The sequence below is a fragment of the Macaca fascicularis genome, chromosome 6, assembly GCF_037993035.2.
Source record: "Macaca fascicularis isolate 582-1 chromosome 6, T2T-MFA8v1.1".
NCBI lineage: Eukaryota > Metazoa > Chordata > Mammalia > Primates > Cercopithecidae > Macaca > Macaca fascicularis.
The window spans coordinates 36,030,987-36,054,693 of NC_088380.1; the positions used below are offsets into that span (position 1 = coordinate 36,030,987).

Sequence of the window (23,707 nt, forward strand, 5' to 3'; positions counted from 1 at the left end):
TATGATGCATAATTATGCAGGTAATTATGATAATTATCATCATCACAAAGTTGTTTACAAAGGAGAAAAATCCAATTTTGAAGAAAATTGCTAACTTACAGTGCTTTGCAGGAACCGATTAAAAATTTAATTGCGTGCAATTTAGGGGAGGAATTTTAGCAAGTCTGCTTTCCGCTTTACTAAGAACTTGCAAGTACAGTATCTGGTACTCATTTTTGTCAAAAGGGCATCTGGTTTTTAAAAAAAAAAAAAAGGAAAAAGCAAAGGCAGAAAGAAAGAAAAAGACCAAAACAGAAACACACACACACACACAAAGAAATCTGCTTGCTCTCTGAAACCTTTCTGTATTCCTCCAAGATTCTGTTGATATTGAAGAAGTTGAGGGTGCATTCTGTGGAATATGATTCTTTTGAAAGAAAGTCCATTGATTATTAAGGATCTACTGGGCATCCCCTTTGAGCACAGCACATATACTCAAAGCTATGAAGAATACAAAGAAGTAGGACTGGCTTAGTTCTGGGAAGCATGAGGCGCCTTTGGAGGGTGGGGCAAGATTTAACACTCATAGAACACTTGGGAACAGTTACATGCTGCCATGGGGTATGAAGTGTGGCAGAATTTTGGAGAAGGCAGAAACTGGCTAGTCTATCTCACCCACAAAACTGCAACAGTCTTTGAGGGTAGAGATTATGCCTTATTTATTTTTCTATTCACCTCCATTAATCTTTCTCTTTGTCCTCTCATCCCCTCACCCCATTCTCCCCAGGAATTATAAATAATTAAATAAGCCCTCAATAGCCCCCATTTTTTCACCAATTGCTTTTTTAATTGAGATTTTAGAGTTTTAAACCCTATGTTGCTACGGCCTCCACAATGTGTGTGTGTGCGCGTGTGTGTGTGTACGTGTGTGTGTGTGTGCGCGTGTGTGTTGTTTCTACCTTTGGGATTCTTTCCTGGGTTCTCATTTCTTGGGGCAACACTCATAAACAACCTTCACCTCCCGGGGCAGTTGAACTTATTGCCAAATGTCCAGTATTTCTAACTACAATTACAACCCCAGTGACACAAGCCTCAAGACAAGAGTGTACATATATATAATCTTAATTTACAAATAACAATTGCATATATTTGTAAAGTACAGTGTGAAGTTTTGATGTCTGTATACATTGTGGGATGCTTGAATCAAGCTAATTACCATATCTATTACCTCACTTATTATTTTTGTGGTTAGAACATTGAAATTTTACTCTTTTAGCAATTTTGAAAAATACAATACATTATTATTAACTATAGTCACCGTGCTGGGCAATACATAACCAGAGCTTATTCCTTTTATCTAACTGAAACTTAGTACCTTTGACCAACATCTCCGCTTTCCCTGTTCCACCGACTCACCCATCCCAGTCCCTGGTAACCACTCTTCTACTTTCTACTTCTATGCTTTGACTTTTTAAGACTCTACAAATAAGTGAGATCACGCAGTATTTGCCTTTCTGTGCCTGGCTTATTTTGCTTAGCATAATGTCCTCCAGGTTCATCTGTGTTGTCATGAGACAAGGTTTTTCTTCTGCCTGAAGTGCAGAGCCAGCCACAGAGGAGGGGTGGAGGGATACCTGCGGTTCCTGACCCCATGGGTGGGCAAGGACAGAGCTTCTCCATTCAATACTTAGAATGAGGTGACAGAACAACTAATCTCAAGCCAGGACACTTGTGAGAATGAAAGGAGGCGCTTGGTGGAATGGAGAGAAGCTGAAAGTCAGCCCAGCGGAGGAAGCTAAGAACCTTGGGGTTAGCCTGTGGAATGGGTCAACCTCACAAATACTGAGTCTTTTGGGGGTGATATTTAGTGCTTAAGTAAAATAGAAGCCCAGGATTCAACTATCCATGACCCAATTAACACAGGGCATGCAGTCCCAAAAATTGGTTGTTGCCGAGGGTGATGAATATATGTAGGTTGATACCACAAATATACACCCAGAACATAAGCAAATAGGCTTCTGCAGTATTAAAATTTTATGAATGCAAATAAAAGAAAAAAATGTAAAAAAAAAACAAACTCTGTAGGGGATCAGTTATCAAAAAAGGTTAAGAAACAATGATACAGGGAAATACCCCGAATTGGAAGTCGAGAGATTAAAGGAACTGACAAGTACAAATGTGTGTTTGAGATTTAAAAGAAAGGACTTTTTGCATAACCATGGAGTTGTGACACTCTGGAGGTGGCAGTGAGGAAACATAAGGATGATTTGCAGGTGGGGCTTGAGAAAGTGAGCAGCCTCCACACAGATGGTGGCAGGGAAGCCGCATCTTGGGACAGGGCCAGGTTCCCACTTCAGTAAAACATGGTGGGGTGTATTTTGTAAAGTTCGAGTACATGGGCTCAATTGTTTACAGTGGATTAAGGTTTCAGCAGAATTTGTGCCTACATCCAAATGGTTACCATATTTTATAAATGCTACATTAACTGAAATGTTGCTGTTATGCAACCAGGTGGCTGCTGAAATTCATCAGAGGCTCATGGAAGAAGAAAAAGAAAACCAGCCAGCAGACCCCAAAGAAAAATCTCCTCAGATGGGTGCAAATAAAAAAGTCAAAAAGGAGCCACCCAAGAAAAAACAGGAAGACAAAAAACCCAAAGGTATTTATGCTTTTAGCACTCAGAACTCTGGATGCCTAAACCTCTCCTTGGTAGAAAACAAGCATTTAACTAGACACGTTATTAGCTTCTAAGCCACTAAAATGCTACTCATTAGGTTTAAACTAGAGACCCAGGCTTCTATGATTTGTGATGTTAGTGGCAAATCATATTGCATACCAAGCCCACCTAACTTGTTTAACCAAATAGTCAGATGTACCAAGGGTAAAATAAACCTCAAAGACAGTTTCGAAATGTTAAAAGAACTTCCAGGATGGTACTATGTCATCTGAAAAGTCTGTGCAGAAGGGCTAACACTGCAGTAACAAAGAGAAGTTTAAAAGCTATGTTTTTAAAAGCTGTGTGTGTGTTTCAGGGGCAAGTCCTTTTCTCCGGGAGGCCTCCTGCCTAAATCTCTGCCTCAGTAGCATGAGGAAAAACAGAGTTGAGAAAAGACATCTTGAAAGAGATCCCTAATTAACCTTAGGAATGAATAGCTTTGGCATCAACATTATCCTCCCACTCTGAAGTGGAATCCTAGGAAGCAAATGAACAGAACTCACTCCACTCATAGATTGCCCATGATATGTTTATTATACACCTGCTATGTGAAATGCTCTAGATGGATGCCAAGAACACAATAGTAAATTAAAAATAAAACCAAAAATCACAACCACAGTCCCTGCCCTAACCCAGCTGTAGTCTTGCAGTAAAGACATGTGACTATTGTTCTTTGATAGGGGAGGTACAAGTACCTTGAGAACAAGGTCTCCCCACTCCGTCTTAGGATGTATAAGACGCTTCTTAGATGGAGAACATTCAAGCAGCCAGGAATGGGAGTTAAATAAAAGCACTGAGGATGGAGGAAGGAGTGGGTCAGTGGCACTTGAAGGAAAGGGAAGGGTATTACCTTGATAAAGAACACACCGCTTAAGTCCATCTCAAGTGGCAGGAATAAGGGAAGTGCTTCTGTTAACTTTAATGGAATAACTGTTGGGGTCTGATCCCTTAATTTTACAGATGATAAAACAGAAATCTAGAGAGATTAATCTCTCCTTCATCTGTAACTTACATATACATCTATTATTGCAACATATTACAATTTCTTTGTTTACAGTATGTCTTCTTTACAAGACTTGAACCCTTCGAGGTCAGACCCTAAAAGAAAGATTAGTTGAACTGAAAATAGAGCTATGTAAATAAACCCTGCAACTAGAATCATATTGCCATAGCCCATGGGTAAATCCTTTGTTAAGTACTGACAAATTTACATTTTCTAATTATCTTATATAATCACTGATGTACTTATAGTTAAGTTGTAATTAAAATATAATTAAATTAGCCAGGAGCAGTGCCTCACACCTGTAATCCTGCACTTTGGGAGGCCAAGGCAGGTGGATTGCTTGAGCCCAGGAGTTTGAGATCAGCCTGAGCAACATGACAAAACTCTGTCTTTACAAAAAAATACAATAAAATAGTTGGGTGTGGTGGCACACTTCTGTAGTCCCAGCTACTAGGGAGGCTGAGGTGGAAAGATTGCCTGAGCTTAGGAGGTCGAGGCTGCAGTGAACCATGAGCATGCCACTGCACTCCAGCCTGGGTGACAGAGCAAGACTGTTTCAAAAGATAATAATGATATTTAAATAGATTCTAGATTCTTGACCATCACCCACATTTCACTCACATCTTCTTGAGGTTATTCTCGTATCTTCTTTTTTTGGTGAAGATCTAGGAAATATTTTGCTAACGGAAGTTATCCTTTATGGAGTGGTAATTCTGCAGGTGTCTAATGGGGTCAGCACTATGTTGGGATTTGCTAATTTCTGTCCCCAAACTCTGGATTTCACTATATTTGGAAACTGTAACCATCTCTGCACTTGCTACATACCTTATTTTTTAATTATACTACACAAATGGGGTGTTTTTATATGAGTCCAGCCCAGGAACCATACAGAGAATTCTCAAGGAAAAATTCAGTATTTCATCACACACACTGGGAGGACCAAGGTTTCATTGTTTCCAAATCACTAGAGGTTTATAGCTTAACAAATTTTGCTTTGTGCTCATTCTGTGCAAATACTATGTGCATACCTTTGTATTTCGTTAGTTTACTCAGCATGTTTCATTGCCCTTTCAGGTAAATCACCACCTATTGCAGAAGCAACTCCTGTCATAGTAACAACAGAGGAAATTGCTGAAATCGAAAGGAAAAATGAGCTGAGGCTCAAAATAAAAGAAGAACACCTTGCTGCCTTGCAATTTGAAGGTAGCAATTGAAACGACTAAGATGATGCTGTTCAGTAGAAAGGAGACCAGTAGCCAAACAGCCCACAACTGACTCATCAACTGCCTCAGACTATGTCTATAAGAACATACAGCAAAGAGGTTGAAAAGTACAATATTCAGTTGACTGATTTTGTTTGACCACACAAGGACTAGATTTGAGTGTTGCATAAGTCAGATGTTTTGACATCACCTAATCAGTCTTAACTGATGGCAGTATCTCAAAAAGGATCAAAAAGAATTTGGGAATGGGTTGGAAAAAGCAATAGCAGTAATTAAGATCTCATAAAACAGAAACAAAAGAAAATGTTGAAAGTTGGTATGATTTTATAGGTTTAGGTAGGGACTACCTAAAGTAAGTGGTTTTATATTACAGTAAGAATAATTTAGGTCCCTCATTAGGAAAATAAATTCTAACTAAAGGCTAACAGGCCCTGAAAGTGAGTTCTTGGGAACAAAGGCCATAGAAGAGCCAGTCATATATCTGTTATGTTCAGGGGTGTTCTTCTCTATAAGAGCAATGACTCCACAAAACATTTTCCTTATGGCTCTCCTAATTGTCTTGTAATGCAATTCTAAATGAAATCTGAAAAGATCAGGAAACTGAGCAAACCTATCCTAAGGGGAAAAAACATGGTCAATATACAAGATGACAAAACCACAAAAATGTGGCATGCCAAGAGACCTATAACTACTCAGTGACTATTAACTACTAAGGATGCTTTTCATCCCTTGTTTCTCTTGTTTTCTCTCCCCTGTCTTCCCCATCTTACTACCACCAACTTCTATAACTCCAACAATAAAATCTGAAGTCAGTTGAACACAGGGAGATTGTGGCATCAGGCAAGTCCAGGACAGATGCATCTCCCCTATTGCCTGCCCTGCATCTGATTTCAGTGGTTTTCAGTATACTTCATCTTTCAGTTCATTCCATACATGATCCTTAGTGTAGCAAAATTCATTTATTCATATAACAAATGATTAGTGACTTTCCAGTCTGTACCAAGTCCTGTGACAGTTGCTGGAGACACATACTTGTATGTACGAACATAAACAAAAAATAAAACTCAGTCTCAAGGAAGAGAAATGCAATCACTGTTGCATGTTGACCTGTTGACAGCTGGGCCTGTAGTCACAGCTACTGAAGAGATTGAGGTGAAGGATCGATTGTGTTTGAATCCAGCCTGGGCAACATAGTGAGATCCTGTCTCAAAAAAAAAAAAAAAAATGTGATATTGGTGGTGGGCATATGGGGCAAAGGGGACATGAGGGGAGTTCCTGACTTACCCGAGGAACTAATTCTTGAGCTGAAGTGGAAGACTATGGAGAAGTTTTTCCAGGGGAAAAACTGGCTTGAGGATGAAGAGAAGTATTGCATGCCATGGCAGAGAGAGGGCTAAGAGGGATATTAGCCTGTGAGTAGCTTAGGAGCATGAGTCATGTTCTGGAAAGGAGCGACTTGGGAGATGGAGAGGCTAGACCATGGAGGGTTATTTAGGCCCTGCCAAGAATGTTCGATTCTTCCCTGGTGGTAGCTGGGAGCTAGTGAAAAATTGTGAGCAGAAAAGTGATTATGATCACATCTGCAGGTGAGACAAATTACTCTGGATAGTGTGGAGGTGGATTTGGATTTGAGGTGGGGGGGAAGAAAGTTAGGAAAAGTAGGATTGAGGCTATTGCAACAGTTTAAGTGAGAGATAATCAGCACCCAAACTAGGCAGTGACAATGGAAAAAGCCAAAAAGAGAAACTGGAAAAATTTTGGAGATAAAATCCACCAAACAAATTATGTGCTAGGATCAGTAATGGGCCCGGGAGCACATGGAGTTTGCCCTGCTTTTAGTGGCACTGAGAAATACAATGGCAATGCCACTCCAGGTTCTAAAGTAGGGAGATAAGCAAGAGACTTTGTCCCCCACTCCCTTTTCAAAATTCAGAAATTACCTATGTGTGTTCTCACATTTCGTTTGTCAACGAGTAGACTGCTATAAAGTGCAATAGATAAAAAGCTCAATTATAGTTTTGGTTCAGATAATTTCTCAAATGACTCTACCACATACTACATTTTACTTCTCAGTGAGATGGATATTATCTTACCTATTCTGGTATGTTAAATGTGCACCTAAAGCTTCAAAAATTGAAGCATGAGTGGTTTCAAAGTGAATCTGTTCATTACTAAATGAGTGCACTGCAATATGTTAAAACATTCTTATTTCTCTTTGCAAATAGAAACAGCCACACAGTTTCGACTTGAACTGATAAAGACAAAAGCATTGGCTCTTCTTGAAGATTTAGTAACAAAGGTGGTTGATGTATATAAACTCATGGAAAAATGGCTTGGTGAGAGATATTTGAATGAAATGGCCAGGTAAAGTACCACATGACTTTCTGAAAATATGTTTTGTGTATTCTAAGTACCAAAATTGATGAAGATTTTTAAGGTATTTACAAATTTAAATTACAATTACAAATATAAATTTTGACATTTTAGGAAATCACGTGTATAAACAGACAACATGAGCTTTACTATTATGTTTGTATTAACTCTTTTCTAACAGTAAATCATGCATCAGAGGGTTCTATTGCTATATTTAACTTTGCACAGTATTTATAAGTTTAGCTGTCATACTGATCAATACGAACCTTATTTTACAAGGTAAGATTATAGTTAATTTAAAAATAGTTTTCAGAAGTAAAATAATGCTCCATACTTTTCTAATGGTAGATTTATTATTAGTCAGAGCCAATTAAGGGGAGATTAAAAAGTCATTCACTGGAATGTTTTACCAACTAGACTTATTCTCTTTTAAGACCAACCCCAAGTTTTACTTTTCTGTTGAGTTCCGAAGACTTCCCAGACTTCCATTGCTACTGAGGGGCAATGACTCCCATCCTGTTAGTTCACCCCTAAAAGGTACAAAAAGGTAGCTCAGCAGAATGAGTCATGATTGTCCAGACCAGGAGCTCCATCTTGTCCACAAATTAGAAGCATGGTTGACGGCTCTGGGCCTCATTGGCTTCATCTATACAAGCAAATACTCCAGCCAGCTATTTCAGAAGTTTACACTAGATCTAGATTCCAAGGTGCACTACAGTTTACAATAAACATTTACTGAAAACTTGTAAGTTGCTACACAAAGAGTATTCAAAAGGCAAGTATTCTTAGAAGCAACAATTGTCATGTAAAAAGCAGCTGTTACGGTTTGTTTTCTCTGGTCCTTGTCTCATAGTGAAGTTCTTCTGTAAAGTCTTCAGCCTAGTTGTTTAGAACTGCTGCTCCATAGTAAAACAAACAAACAAGCATTAAACAGAATAAAAAATGCAAACACAAGCATAAGTAAGTAAGTTTACTGCAGTAATACTTAAAATCATTTTGCTACTGGATAACCAAGTCAGTTACTCATCAGCATCACACAGCAGTAATATTCAGTTCTGTTCTCTGCCTACTATTTTCAAATGAAAGTGTATCGTCTTCATTTTTGGGATCCATGACTCCCATCCATGTGGCCATCCAGTGTAAATGCATATTAGTTTTAGCAAATGTACTCGTATTGCTCAGATTTATATTGTATATGTCTTTGCTCTGTGAATATACATATGCTGTCATGAACCGTAGCCCAAGAAGTTAAAACCTAGAAATGTGATACAAATAAATAAAAAAATAGTTGGCAGATCCCTTTGACCTTCAAATCCTGTTTTCATTTTCCGGGCACTTTTTTCCTTCCATTGTTAAGATTACTCCTAGTAACCTTCCACTAGGTGGCGCGCATCTGTTTTAGTATCCTGATTCCCAATAAAGGTACTGTTATTCTATTAGTCTTGTTTTTACAGAGTATCCTACAGGGTTATGGTTGGGTCTCCATCCACATTTGGAGTCCCTCCTCACTCACGTAAACTCAGCAGCTATCCAGTGACCTTCTCCTCTGTCCCCGAGCACGCAACCACCCTAAAGCATAAACTAATTGACTAATCCGTATTACATGGACACTCACAAAGACAACGTTCTGGAGTTGAATTCGAGTATCTTTTGAAAGACAGCAACTAATACTACTTTTTAAATTTTCAGTTATATGTTCAGTATATGGTATATTTGGTGCTTATGAATTATATAAAATCAGATTAAATATGCATTTTTCTGTGATGCTCACTTTCATTGTAATATATAAACAAGATCTTGTCTTCGGTACAGCGATAATGCACTTATTCATGTATGAAACCTCTCTAGCCTTTAAAACGACTTTTAAAATGTCATTAACTATACCCGTAGTACAGTTTAAATCCTTGCCGTATGTGAGTTCACATTAATAGCTATAAGATAGGGAGTGTTGTGTGATTGATTCCATTGCAAAAACAAGGAAATTTAGAGAGCTTAGGTTACTTGCCCCAGGATCTGTAGCTAGAGAGTGTCCTAGGATGAGAACTCAGATTCCAGTACTCTTTCTACCACATCATAGTGGTTCCCAACTGTTGCTCCTTTACCATGTGATCTAGCTAGGAATTGTTATTCTTCATGAAGACAGCAAAGCAATTTCAATGGATTATATGCAAAAGAGGCTATTCTGATATCATTTGTTTTAGATAACATCAAACTTCTTGACAGAAATAGAGAAAAGCCACCCTTCTAGAAATACATTATCGAACTTGATTCACTTCATAATTCATCCTTATTCCAAATAAATGTATTATTCTAATAGTCATGTTTTACAGAGTATTGTGCCATATAACCTTATTCTGGTTCATACTTAGAATGAAATATAACCCTTGATATAATCTTGCTTACGTAGTAAAATATATTCTAATACTAATAAAAACTATATTTAATAGATTCTCTTTAAGTTCAGTTTTGTGTAAAATGTGTAACTATTAGCTATTTAATAAGCATGCATTTTCTATTTAATCTGCATTTATTTATACCCTGCCTTTTTACAAAATAGATTTGGAGACAAATTGAAATTTATAAGCATGCAGATGGAGTTGTCTAAGAGCTATATAATGTGTTTACTTTTGTGTGTATGTCTTATAAGCAAACTTTATTAATCTAATAGTATCTTTCATGGGGTTAATGCTATCCATTTTACCACTTTCAGTGTAGAAAAATTAACTGACGTAGCTCGCTATCACATTGAAACATCTACAAAAATTCAGAATGAACTTTATTTAAACCAAGAAGACTTCTTCATTAATGGCAATGTAAAAGTCTTTCCAGATCCTCCCCCACCGATACGTCCTCCACCTGTAGAAAAGGAAGAAGATGGCACCCTGACCATCGAACATCTTGACAATCTTCGGGATCAGTTCTTAGATATGGCACCTAAAGGTAAGAAAAATAATTATTGTGAAAAGAGCACAAAAAAAGGTTAAGATTAACCAGGACAGCAATCACTTGCCAGCAAGTAAAATCAGCTCTATGGGATCGTGTAGCACTAAAACATGTCCTTGCTTTGTTCTAGTTTATTAAATATTTGTTTCATACAGCACAGACCCTAATTAAACAAGCAGAACCCACTGTGAATAATGCTTGAGCAGTGTGGTGATCTTCATTCCTGGTAATTCCCTCTCCTGTCCTCCCCGCCCCTTGCTGACAGGTTTGTATATTTGAGTATTACTCCACTTGGCAGCTTACAGAAAGACTTTATGCATACTTCTAGTTTAGATATTGTATTGAGATTATGAGTTTGTGTCTCTCTGAGGGGAGACCAGGGAATAGAAGATCTCCCTTTTATGTTGGCCTTTTCCCTCAGTGCTTGTAGACCATAAGCAGAATCAAATAAGCTGTCAGAAAATGTTGGCTTAATTAATTAGTTTGTTCATGTGTATGTGTAAATGTTTTCTGCACACAACAATTTTAGCTCTTTCACATTTTATCAGCATGGACCTACAGCATCTGCACAGGCTTTTTTTATTCAGGCTTTTCCTACTTCCAGATATTCTTCAATGAGTTCTGTCAAGTGATAGCTCAAGTAATTCAGACAGATCACATAGGATTATCATCTCCACTTTAAAGGTCTAGACACTGACTTGCAGAGGAGTTTAGCAGATTTTTTGCCTATGATCATATGTCATTCAGAACTCTGCAGATCCAAAGTTCTTGCCCCTTCTCACTGAACTAAGTTGCCTCTCATAAGCAGATTTCTTTTATCTTTCAACATATACTACTTATTGGGAAATTATTACTTTTGCCTGTAGCATAATCAGCTGACTTTAGTATTAATACAATGTTACTTTTAAAAAAAGGTTCAGTATTTCTAGAAATTCACATCATATATCATTAGTAAAAAGAGCATTACTCTAAGTCTGAAAGCTTCCTTGCCAAGCCCAGTGGGTGAAATTGGTGTAGATGTGTGTGCCTGGGTGAGCCTTGTGCTTTGATATGTCAGCTCATCAAATCAGCTAGAGCAGGCTTTACAGCTCCAAGGTATAAAAGCTAATACTTCAGCTGTGGAGGGACAGAGGTGCTGTTTGGCAGCATTTGGGCATGAAGGAAACATGGCCATCAGCAGGTACAAAAAATCTCGACTTTACAAATCAGCCCATGAAATCCCTTCAGTCCTTTGGTCAGGCAGAGTCCACTCTTCTCCATGGTGCAAGTTTCACAATGCCCTGTTATTATGTACTTCCCTCTTCAGAGTTGCTTTTTCTCTTCATTTTATCCAGGCCATTATTTTACACATAAAATAAAAAGATATGTGTAAATGGATTCTAATCATGACATGTGGTTTGCTTTAATCCTACATTCTGGTGACTGGGAGGAAATCACTCAATTAATAGGTAAAAACTAAAGGCATCTGGGGACACTTGCATAGGTAGAAGTGGATTTTGAAAATTATGATCCACTTATAATATCTTTCAGAAGGGACTCTAGTATCCATGATGCTAATCATAATACTCTCTTGGTTCCAACCTCAAATCCATAGCTCATATTTCAACTAAAATTTTAAAAATAAATTTTAGGCCGGGCGCGGTGGCTCAAGCCTGTAATCCCAGCACTTTGGGAGGCCGAGACGGCTGGATCAGGAGGTCAGGAGATCGAGACCATCCTGGCTAATACGGTGAAACCCCGTCTCTACTAAAAAATACAAAAAACTAGCCGGGCGAGGTGGCGGGCGCCTGTAGTCCCAGCTACTCGGGAGGCTGAGGCAGGAGAATGGCGGGAACCCGGGAGGCGGAGCTTGCAGTGAGCTGAGATCCGGCCACGGCACTCCAGCCGGGGTGACAGAGCGAGACTCCGTCTCAAAAAAATAAATAAATAAATAAATAAATAAATAAATAAATAAATAAATTTTAAAAAATAGCAGCTATAACTTGACATGTGTCTCAGAAGATTAACCCTAGAAACCCTTGGGAAACAAAGATGTCGACAGATAAATGTTTTCAGACTATGGGAGAAATAAGAAGGGAGGGAGAGGAAATATAGGAAGGGAGGGAGGGAGGGAGAAACAGAAAGAGTTTTTTTTTTTTAATTTTTATTTTTTAAAAAGCAGAGTAAAAGGAAACCACTTGCTCTAGGAGCTGAGAGTTTAATTTGAAAAGGCAAGCAAAGAAGAAGGAAATATGAACAACTATTAGAGTTCTTTCTGGGACACAATATGAATGTTATTCAAGTGCTCAAGAATGCAAAGCATCAGTGTGCCCTGAAATTGGTCAGAGAAAAGTTTGTGGAGCAAAACTTAGGAGGGGAAATTGAAGAGGGTAAAGAGATTTTGTGGCAAGGCTAGAGAAAATGTTTACAGCTAGGGAAACAGCTGCTGGAAACCCTGCAGACAAGAAGCGTGAGGATAGGAGCATGATGTTTGGGAAACGGTTAGGAGACTGCTCTGCTTTTCTTTCTCCAACTGCATGAGCTTCAGGCGAATGGAAGAGGAGACTTTCTCTGTCTGAGGAACCACCTCCACCCAGCCAAGCTGGAGAATTAACCCATATGCAAGAATAACAGTTGTAATTAACACAGAATTTACAAGGCTATACAATACTGTAGGAATTGGGGATTGTGATCATTCAAAGTGAGTTATGCATGGTCTATGGGCAAACAGTTTAGACTCTTTTCTCTATTAACTCAATTATACCATTTGAAAAACTATGTATTGCATATATTGCTTTTTAGGTGTATCTAAAATAATTAATAAGTGTTGGGAATTTGATTGACAGGAGTAATGTTCATTGTTATCATTCTTACTATTCTTATAGAGGGCAGAGAAAAGTACTATTCCATTTTCTGCTTCCCAGAGTCACAGAATTGGAGGTTCTCTACTGATACCCTTGAAATCAGGCTCCAAACATTGACAATGGCCATGCCTCAGAAAACCCATTAACTGCTGCTCACCCCTTTTCCCCGTCTCTTCTGGCCCCACAAAGTATACTCTGACTTTTTTGTTTTTCTACCCCATTTGGCAATTGTTCACTTAAGAAACATGATACACACCCATCCGTCTTTTAAATGAAGGCTTTTGTTGTATTTCTTCCAAGAAATGGAAAACAATCCTTTATGATACCTTCCATTGTATTTACCCTAGAACTCTACAATTTCAAAAGACAATCTTACTGAGTGATAACAGGTTTGAGAGTATGGAGGAGCTGACTGAACATGGTGTGTTTCAAATGTGTGATCCTGCAGAACTTCCTGCTCAAACTTGCTATTATTTCTATGCCAAGAAATATAAACATTTTCCTATATGATTTCATATATGCCCATGTAACATATAATATCTAAGATGCAACTTTCAAGTTCACTAAAATATGTTAACACAGATGGATTTTTTTTGTGGGGGAAGCATACATATTTGCATATAATAGCCATTATGTTACTATGCCCATGGTAAGATTTTTTAGCAGATTTATAAGGAGCACTGATGTTACTAAATTACACTTTGCAAGTTTTAATCATGCCACACAAATACAATTATTGGATTATTATTTAATCTTTTATTAAAACAATGACTGAATGGGTTAAATTCTTGTGACAAGATGGTATCAGGATGTAAATGGAAAGAACTAAAGCTTCAGGGGTTTTCTGCTACATATTGTTTAATTCCTTCAAAAACAAAAGTCTTCATTAAAATAGCCCTCACTAAAGAAAACATAAAATTGAAAAGCATCATGTATTGTAACATATTCAACACTCCTTTTCTGGTCAAATTCTGCCACTTAATGATGATTCTACCTCTCTTTTGGTAAAGGTAATGATGAGACCTAAAATAGTATTTATTGATATGATTGACACAAATATACCAGAAAAATAATGACCTTATACATGATAATCAAATGAGATCATGCAAAATGCAATGAAACAGTTGATTACACTTGCATTTTTCCTGCCACTTAGCAAAGATCCATACTTTAGAAGCATGAGAACAGCATGAGTAAAAGAAAGCTAATGAATTAGCAAACCATTCTTTCCATCGCGTATCCTAGGAATCATTCCTATGAGCATACTCCCGGCAGAGTTAGATCTACTGAATATTTTCTGAATTATAACAATAGCCAATTTGACCTGGTCACTATGTGTCAGATCCTTTGCTAACATTTTCATATGTTAATTCACTTATTATCCACCTCAGTCTATGATGGGATGTCTAGAGCCAAACGGTTCTTTCTCAAGTTCACCTCTTGTCAAATGACTGTCATATGATCTTGGACAAGTTACTAAATTTCTCTCTGTGTCAGTTACTGCATCTGTAAAATAAGAATAATAATGATACATATTCCATGTATTGAAATCAGGTTGTTATGAGGATTAAAGTAATTAATATATGTAAAGTGCTTAGAAAGAGCATAGCACATAGAATGTGCAATTTAAGTGTAATCATATAAGCCATTGTGACTTGATTATATAATTATAGTAATGTCATATTAGTATATAATATATAATATTATACAATATTGATACAAAGTAGTCTATTATCCAAAATGTTAGCTTGGTGTCTTGAAGATGGAAATACCCTAGTAGGCATTTGCAATATTACCGCTGAGTACTTCCAAAAAAAAATGTACATCACCTGGTAGAATTAAATCATAAAGTAATGTGGCTTCCTAGGGAGTACAAGCATTCCAAACAAAAACATTAATTTTGTGTACTCCAGTAAGTTCTGGGTAGGTACATCTTGTCTCCAAACATCAAATGCCAAGTACATAAGGAAGACAGCCTTTTTCTGATGGAAGCAATTTGGATTCTGTTGAAACTAGAATACTTTAGCAATGTTCCTCTGTCCACACTTAAGCCATAGAACCCTTTTTCCTTGTAAGCCCATCGGTACTCTATGAAATGCCTGCAGAGATTTGGTTCATAGCTATTTTTGCTTCTACTGAGAAGCTACCTGAAGAGAACATAGTTTAGCAAATTCTACACCCTCTCTTTTTCTTCAAAAGAGGCAGCATTTGTTTAAGGCCTGTAACATTGCTCTAAGAAGCTGGCAAGGACCCCTTTTTTGAATCCCTTTTGGAGACAGACAGATTTTTTTGTTGTTGTTGAGATGGAGTCTGGCTCTGTCGCCCAGGCTGGAGTGGCGCGATCTCGGCTCACTGCAAGCTCCGCCTCCCGGGTTCACGCCATTCTCCTGCCTCAGCCTCCCGAGTAGCTGGGATTACAGGCACGTGCCACCACGCCCGGCTGATTTTTTTTGTCTTTTTAGTAGAGACGAGGTTTCACCATGTTAGCCAGAATGGTCTCGATCTCCTGACCTCGTGATCTGCCCGCCTCGCCCTCCCAAAGTACTGGGATTACAGGCGTGAGCCACCGTGCCCGGCCGAGACCCATGGATTTAATGACTGGTCTCAGAGACAGAGGGTGCACATTCAGAACTCTAGGCTGTCGTGGTTAAGCTAGATCATTCAGCAGCATGGTTTTCACAGGAGGTCAAAAGCAGAAGTAGCTATTACTGCCTATGTGAATCAGCAGGAGGGTTAGCTCAGAGGCTTTTGAAACTGGACTTTCCAGGAAGAGAAGCAGGGGAAGGGTATTCCAGGCAAAGGGGAAAATGGAGCAGCTGTGGAGATTTTGAGATTGCATGACGTATTGAGGGAACTGTGAAGAAACAAGAGGCAGGAGATGGGACCACAGAGAGCTTGTGGTCAGGTTGTGAAGTCTCAAGTGGCTTGCAAATGACATGTAGGAAAGGATTTTCAAAGGCATTTAGAGCCAAGTGTCGTGGAGAATGGATTGGAGCAGGGAAGAGGCTATGTGTGAGAGAGTGGCAGGCACTGTCAGTCTCTCTGCAAAGCCTCAAAGAACCCAGAGGCAGGAATAAGGGCACCGGAGTGGTTGGTTGCCTGAAAGGAGTAACTAGAAAGTTCTATGGATTTTACCAGTCTTAGTGCCTGTGAGAAAATTATTAAAATACAATATTATGTATTTGCAGGTAAGTATTTTGATCTGAAAATTGTCTAAGTTAGTCTGACATTAACCCAAATCAAGAAATACCGAAAGATTTCTTAGAGAAGGGAATACTATAGAAGAATAGGTGTTATTGACAGAATTATCACAGCAAGTGGCAAAATATGGGGATTACAGCAAAGAGGACTATGGCCCCCATCTGCCTTTGCTTCTTTCAATGGGCGAACTCTTTCCATTAGGTCAGATTCATATCGCAGAAATGCAGTAGTGAATCTAGAAGGCTTTAGACCTGTTAAAACTGTTTATGGGTAGAGTTTCAAATGTGTCTTCAGAATGAAACACACAGGTATTCTGAAGCCAGACAACTTACGTTAGACAAATGAAAGTATATACTCAGAATTCAAGGTAATATCTTTTGGAAAATCTGTCCATAGAACTAAAATTCTGTTTTGAAACTAGCACAATCAGTATTGGAAATTAAATTTTATTTTTTAAATGTAAATTTTAATTTTAAATTTACTTTTAAATTTAAATTTATATATATATACACATACACACACACACACATATATATATATATTTATATATTTAGACAAGGTTTCACTCTGTAGCTCAGGGTAGAGTGCAGTGGCACAATCATGGCTCACTGCAGCCTCAACACACCCCCTCCACCTCAGCCTTCCAAGTAACTGGGTCTACAGGTGCCTGCCACCATGCTCAGCTAATTTGTTTTTTTAATTTTCTTCTCTTTTCTTTTCTTTTGTAGAAATGAGGTTTCACTGTGTTGCCTATGCTGTCTTGAACCCCTGGGCTTGTGCTCCTCCCACCTCAGCCTCCCAAAGTGCTGGGAGTACAGCCATGAGCTACCATGCTCCCTCAATATGTCATGCAATCTCAGAATCTCCACAGCTGCTCCATTTTCCCCTTTGCCTGGAATACCCTTCCCCTCCTTTTCTTCCTGGAAAGTTCAGTTTCAAAAGCCTCTGGGCTAACCCTCATGCTGACTCACATAGGCAGCAATAGCTACTTCTGCCTTTGAACTCCTGTAAAAACCATGCTGCTAAATGATCTAGCTTAACCACGACAGCCTAGAGTTCTGAATGTGTACCCTCTGTCTCTGAGACAGAGACAAAAAGAGATGTTAACAAAAATATACTTTATTTTTTCATTTCTTTATTCATTTATTCACCAGCATCATGTGAGCAGCCCCCAGGCATAGTGCAACAGGCCTAATATGGAAGACTGACAAGTAGCCCAATGTTTGAGTAAGAAAATGAAGGCAGTAGCTGTCAACTACAAGGAGACTAATTTTAAATGAAATACAGTAACATTTAGAATTTGCAAAACCAGGGGTCTATTTTAATTACAGCCTCAAAAGACTGACTAAAAAGCAAACGAGAGGCTGGGCGTGGTGGCTCATGCCTGTAATCCCAGCACTTTGAGAGGCTGAGGTGGGTGGATCACCTGAGGTCAGGAGTTTGAGACCAGCCTGACCAATATGGTGAAACCCTGTCTCTACTAAAAATACAAAAATTAGCTGGGTGTGGTGGCAGGTGCCTGTATTCCCAGCTACTCAGGAGGCTGAGACAGGAGAATTGCTTGAACCCAGGAGGTGGAGGTTGTAGTGAGCCGAGATCGTGCCACTGGACTCCAACCTGTGCAACATCACGAGACTCCATCTCAAAAAAAAAAAGAACGTAAAGGAGAAGATAGACCCAAATAAGGTATGAAAGGCAGAGACAGATCAACTAATGTCAAGGTTTTCAATTAAAAGAGGTTGAGATAGGAAATCATGAAAACCAATTAGGAAAGAAGATAAATTTTCCTAAGCATCTACCAAGTGCTTAGCAGTCAGCCAGACTTACAAAGCACATTATTTAGTTCTAGTCAGAGGGGTCAAACCCTAGAACCATAAAGTATTGACAAAAAAAACCCTGAATATATGTCAACATGAAATATTTTAGTAAACACATTCAATTTTTTATTATATGATAAAATGGACAATATAATCTAATGATTAGTAGCATCAAAGAATGTGAAGAAGGGACACATATACGTGGTCTAGGATCTCTGCCTTCAGGGAGAAACTGGTACTTGAGGACTTTGTTTTGTGTAGTTTTTAGTTTTTTATCCTTCTGTTCAGATAAATATATGTCCGCTTGTCTGACAAATAATCAAATATGTGTCAAAAATTAGACCTTCGGGGGAAAGAAAAAGATGAGGCATGAGGCACAGCTCCTTTACAAAACCACCTGGCAAGGATTTCAAAGCTTCACATCCTTTTTTTGTAAATTAACAAGTTTGCTATGGCATTGCAACAGAAGGTAGGACTTAGGCAGGAGGGAAGGGATGTCCAAGGCAGATCTTGCAGACACACTACCATGCAAGCTCTATTATTCCTTTTTCTCACCAAGGGAAGAAAATTTTAGCTAAAAGTCATGTCACTCTTATGCCTGGAGAAATGGATTCTAAAGCGAAGAAGAACATAGCAGTCCTTTCTTCATACAAGACACGTGGAAGAGGGACGTGTACAAACAGGCTGTGGAGTGTCGGGCTACTGGTGAATCTCAGCTCCACCACTTACAAGCACTGCAACATTGGACAGTTTAATAAACCTCCCTGTGCCCCAGTTTTCTTATCTATAAAACGGTGATAATAATAGTACATTTTCTGAACTAAATAATAGGGGTAATGGATTGTAAGGATTCTGTGATATAAACTAGTTAAAGCACTTACCGGAATGCCTGGTAAGTAATAAGCACTCAATAAAATTTTTCCAAAAATAGTGAGCAAATGTGGGGGTCAGAGATTAAGCAAAACTGAGGGTAGAAATTGTGATTACTTAAAATAACAACGTGGAGTTATTTTAAAGGCAGGAATCCTTCGGATGATGTGAATAAAGTCACCGAAAAGCAGAAAAGGCCACGGAAGCTTGACCATTACCTTCCAAAGAGAAGCCATCAATTTTTGAAAATTTGGCTTAAAAAATATTCATGGCTTATATATGATGAGCTATTAAATCTTATATTCTGCGCCCTGTGTCGTAAGCATGGAGTGAAGTCAGGGGGAAGTCAAGTGAATTTCTTTTATGGTACTGACAACTTTAGGACTGAATTTCTCAATGCACATCAACTCAGCGAGGCTCATGCCAAGGCTTCATTAATGGAAGCAACAAGTAGCTCTCCAGTGAACAGAGCCACCACCAAACTAATGATGAGGACCATGAGCAAAGTAACCCTCGGGAGAGTAGAGAACTTATTCAGATCATGCCATGCTATTGCCAAGACCGGACGTACCCTCAAAGATTTTATTTGGATGTGCAAATTGGATGATATGAAAGGTGTTGATATTGGCCCAGTATTCAGAACTAAAAAATCAGCAAGAATGTTTACATACTTTATTGCTGAAGTAGAACGAAAAAATCTAAGAGAGAAACTAGAAAAAAGTAAATTTTTTTCTGTCATCAGTGATGGAATCACAGACAGTTTAATCAAAGAAGTCGAACTTGTTTATGTGCAGTTTGCACATGCAGGAAAAGTGCACTGTCAATTTGTTGGGGTACAGACAGTAGAAAGAAATGATCCTCTGGCAATAAAAAATGCCACTGAGAAAACTCTAGAGATAAATCTTCAACTTAGACTGTCGAGCCAAGACTGGGCAAAGAAGCTGGTTGGTTTTGGAAGTGATGGTACTCATGGCATAGAGGGAGAGAACAATGAGGTGGCCCTGCTATTAAGAGAAATACAACCATGTGTACAGACTGTATATTGCTTTGCACATCACCTTGAACTATCTTACAAAGTGGTGTTCCAGAACATTCCTCTGTACAATGATGTCAAAGATCTCCTTCACAGCATTTATCACTTTTATCACAATTCTCCTCTTCATAAGAGTGCTCTGAGAATTGCTTTCAAAGGCCTTCACCTTCGACCTGTGATGCCTTCTCAAATAGGAGACAGGAAGTGGCTTCAAGGATTACAGGCAGCCCTCCAGAACTTTCTCAAGGAATATCCTGCAATTGTTCGGCAACTGTACTCAGTAAGTAATTTTGAAATGCCACATTATTTTACTTTTTCAGAATCACAGAAAATGCTTTTCTTGAGATCCTTGGAATAATAATTTTGGGAAAGATAACCACCATGTTGTTCCCAATCTGTGTTACAGGCAGGCGAAGGCAAAAGTGACACCAATCAAAAGAAATCCAAAGAACTTCTGGAGTCCCTTCTCCAAGCTGACATTGTTAAATTTGCCCACTTCTTGTTGGATGTCATTAATGTCCTTAGCATTCTGTCTGGTGTCAGTAAGAATAGAAATTCCTCAATTGCTGACATATTTGCCACTTTAGAGTCAATGCTGGAAATGCTCCAAATGTATCAAACAAGGTGAGAGGTTGGGATGATCTGAGGTCTGTCAAACTAGACAGTTTGACTTGTGAAATTATCTGCCATATGTTTCTTCATTTAATTTGTTAGTTGTTATTTGGGTGATTTTTTTCTCCCCAGACTAGGGCCAAAAGAACGCATGATGGATTCAGCCACACACTTTCATGGTAACTGCCTCAGAGGGAAAGAAAACATTTCTGCTGTGAGAAACATTGTTTTAACACATCTTATCAAGAGGCTTCAAGGCTGTTTCAGAGATGCCAGCCAAAATGTGGTGAGGGCTACCATGATTGGAAGTTTTAAATTATGGCCCACAAAGATAAATCAAGGTAATCTATATGTGCTGACTTTGAACCTATTATTCTCTGATGGTCTGTGTGAGTTTCTTTTTTATATGTGACCATTTTTGGTATCTTGATTATAGAATTTGGAGAAAAAGAGGTATCCATCCTGACTGCACATTATGAACCAGTATTAGAAGCTGCCAATGTGAAACTTAGTGAAATGGATGCTGAATGGAGCATGTTGAAATTAGAGATTTATGCCAGGTAAGCAAGAAAGCAAGCTGAGGAAAGTGGCTGATATTTATAAATGTTTGGGTAAAACTTGGGAGTCTTAACTTTTTTCCATTTCTTCTCCTCCCTCCTAGATTTCCGAACATTCGAAAATTGACCTGGGATTTTGTGAATTCCATTTACTTACACAAGTATCCAAATATCCTGACACTGGTCGATCTAGTGTTGACCCTTCCTGCAAGTTCAGCTGAAGCAGAACGTGGCTTTAGTCAGGTGAAATGGACCAAGTCACACATGCATGCAAAAATCAAGGCTGAAATTATGACGGATGTCCTAATTATTCAGTTGAATTCTCCAGACATTAATAATTTTGACCCTAGGAAAGCTATCCATTTATGGAATACAAGAACACTGTCTTCAACTGGTGACACAAGACCTAATTCAGATTGCTCATCAAACTCAGAAAGCCATTATGAAAGTGATTAGCAGTATGCAAATGTTGACGTTGTTGCATATGAATGTAGCTCTTTTGCATAGTAAAAAAATAAAATAAAATAAATATTTTCCAGAAACCTGAAATTTAAAAGTAAAACAGTAACTTGTCTTCACATCAAACAAAAGGCTTTTGGCTTCTTCCAAACATACAGAGTAAAAAGCCCAAGATTGTTTCTTCTATAGCTTTCTAACTTCCCTTATGTATTCATGTGTTCTTTCACACTATTTTGGTGGAGCTGTATGCTTCCACACAATGGTGTTATTTTGATGTCGTTTTTTTTGAGAGTTATCCCTAAGGGTGACCAGAATATGATTACGGTCTGAGTTCCCTTAGGCCTGGCATACAATTCATTATTTTTCCTCGATAATTCTAAGTGATAGTTGCATTAGGTAATTAACTTAGAGCCAAACTGAAAGAGAGCTTCTCTTTTCATCTGTGAACAAAATTTGTAAGTTTATGTAATTATTTTATTGCAACTATATCACTACATGCTTTGGCCATGTAAGTAACAAAGGCAAATATTAAAACAGTTTTCACGTTTCATGCTAAATCCTCAGGTAAACAATTCTTATGTAAACCGAAGGTACTGTCTTATTACACTTTGTTTTACACCATATCCATTCGAGATTGCAGAAATGAATTGCAGCTTACAAGATTTTTAAAATACTCTGAGCCTCTTCATGGTTTCAGTAGATTTTATTTATGGCTGTAGCTTGAAGAACATGACTGATTTATGTCTGACTTATCTAAAAACCAACATAGGATCATATAAACCACAAATCACTGAAAATTCTGCTATCTGGGAAAATGTTCTCGTGTCTATAAAACTGGATGCTTAAGTTTAATGAAAAAGGATACAGAATGTATTTCTGAACAGCCTGCTGAATGGCCAATTATATCAAAGAAAAAAGGTTTCATTCCTGCTACCGAGAAAATTACCTTCCAAATCTCAAAATTGTGTATTTGGTTTGAAGCACTGAGATTTTAGAAGGATTATTGCATTTCCCCGGAGGTTAGAGGAAATGCTAAAGTTCATGTGAACTTTTAGAAATGCTAAAAACTTCGATGTAAAAAGAAAATCTTGGGATAGAAAGGCTATGTTTCATTCTTTTTATTCCCAAAACAAAGAATAGCTATGTACTCTGGACCTGAAAGATCCCTGGATACACATTAGGAGTCTCTCCTTGTTCTAGAAGGTACCTCTTTGTGTTGGTTAGCCAGATATTTTGTTTTAAGTAGATTCATTTATTTTGTTTTCTTACTTCTTTCTTAATGCATGTGCATGCAATTTGAAGTGAAAAACAAGGTAGATATCTCTTTTAGATTGAGTTAAGTAGGTTAGTTCATAAGAGCAAATAATTTAAAAGGTTAGTGGTCTTTCATGAAATACTTAGGAATACTGAGTCAATTAGGTGACTAAATTAGCACTTTCAATCCGGTAATTTAACAATTCAAATTTCTCTACATTTACAAAAGCAAATATGGTCTGATCCAAAAGGCAAGATGAGGATAAATGTATTACCTTGATTGTAGTGGTGATCTGCATGCATTTGGAACACTTTTATTTAATATTTGCCAAAATATTTTACTCTTGTGCTCTACTGCATGTAAGAAACCTTAAAATCATATATTTTTTGAAAAATTCAGCCTATTCTGAGTGAAAGGTCAAAGAACACTCTAAACTAAAAAGTATACAGTTTTATAATTTTACCCAATCTGGATTTAATTATTACTAAGCCAAAAAAGACATTTTGACTTAGTTGAGAAACAATAATGAGACAGCATCAGGAAATTATTATTTTTATATTTCCAAAATGTCTTCTGTTTCTTTAAAACTTACCATTTTATATAATACGAATAAAGAGATTTTTCAAATACTCATTACTTCTATTTTAGCAAAAGAATATAAAAACCATCACCTAAACCAAGTGACAAAATATTTTTCATTGTATTATAGGCATAATAGGAAATAAAGCATTTACTGACATTCTGATTGATTTGGTGACCCTGAACCTTGGCACAAACAACTTTCCTAGTAGTTGGATGCACCTTACCCAACCTGAAGTAAGCT

General features: G+C 38.0%; 1 protein-coding gene across 1 annotated transcript in view; it reads left to right on the forward strand.

Annotated features, from left to right (window-relative positions):
* The window catches only part of SPEF2 (sperm flagellar 2), a 189,746-nt gene that overhangs the window by 145,552 nt on the left and 20,487 nt on the right, over positions 1–23,707 (forward strand). The window contains exons 27-31 of the mRNA XM_005556713.5: positions 2,491–2,638; positions 4,773–4,901; positions 7,147–7,285; positions 10,005–10,234; positions 23,594–23,700. Coding sequence (XP_005556770.2) covers positions 2,491–2,638; positions 4,773–4,901; positions 7,147–7,285; positions 10,005–10,234; positions 23,594–23,700 — 753 coding nt within the window. The remainder of the gene's footprint in view (positions 1–2,490; positions 2,639–4,772; positions 4,902–7,146; positions 7,286–10,004; positions 10,235–23,593; positions 23,701–23,707) is intronic.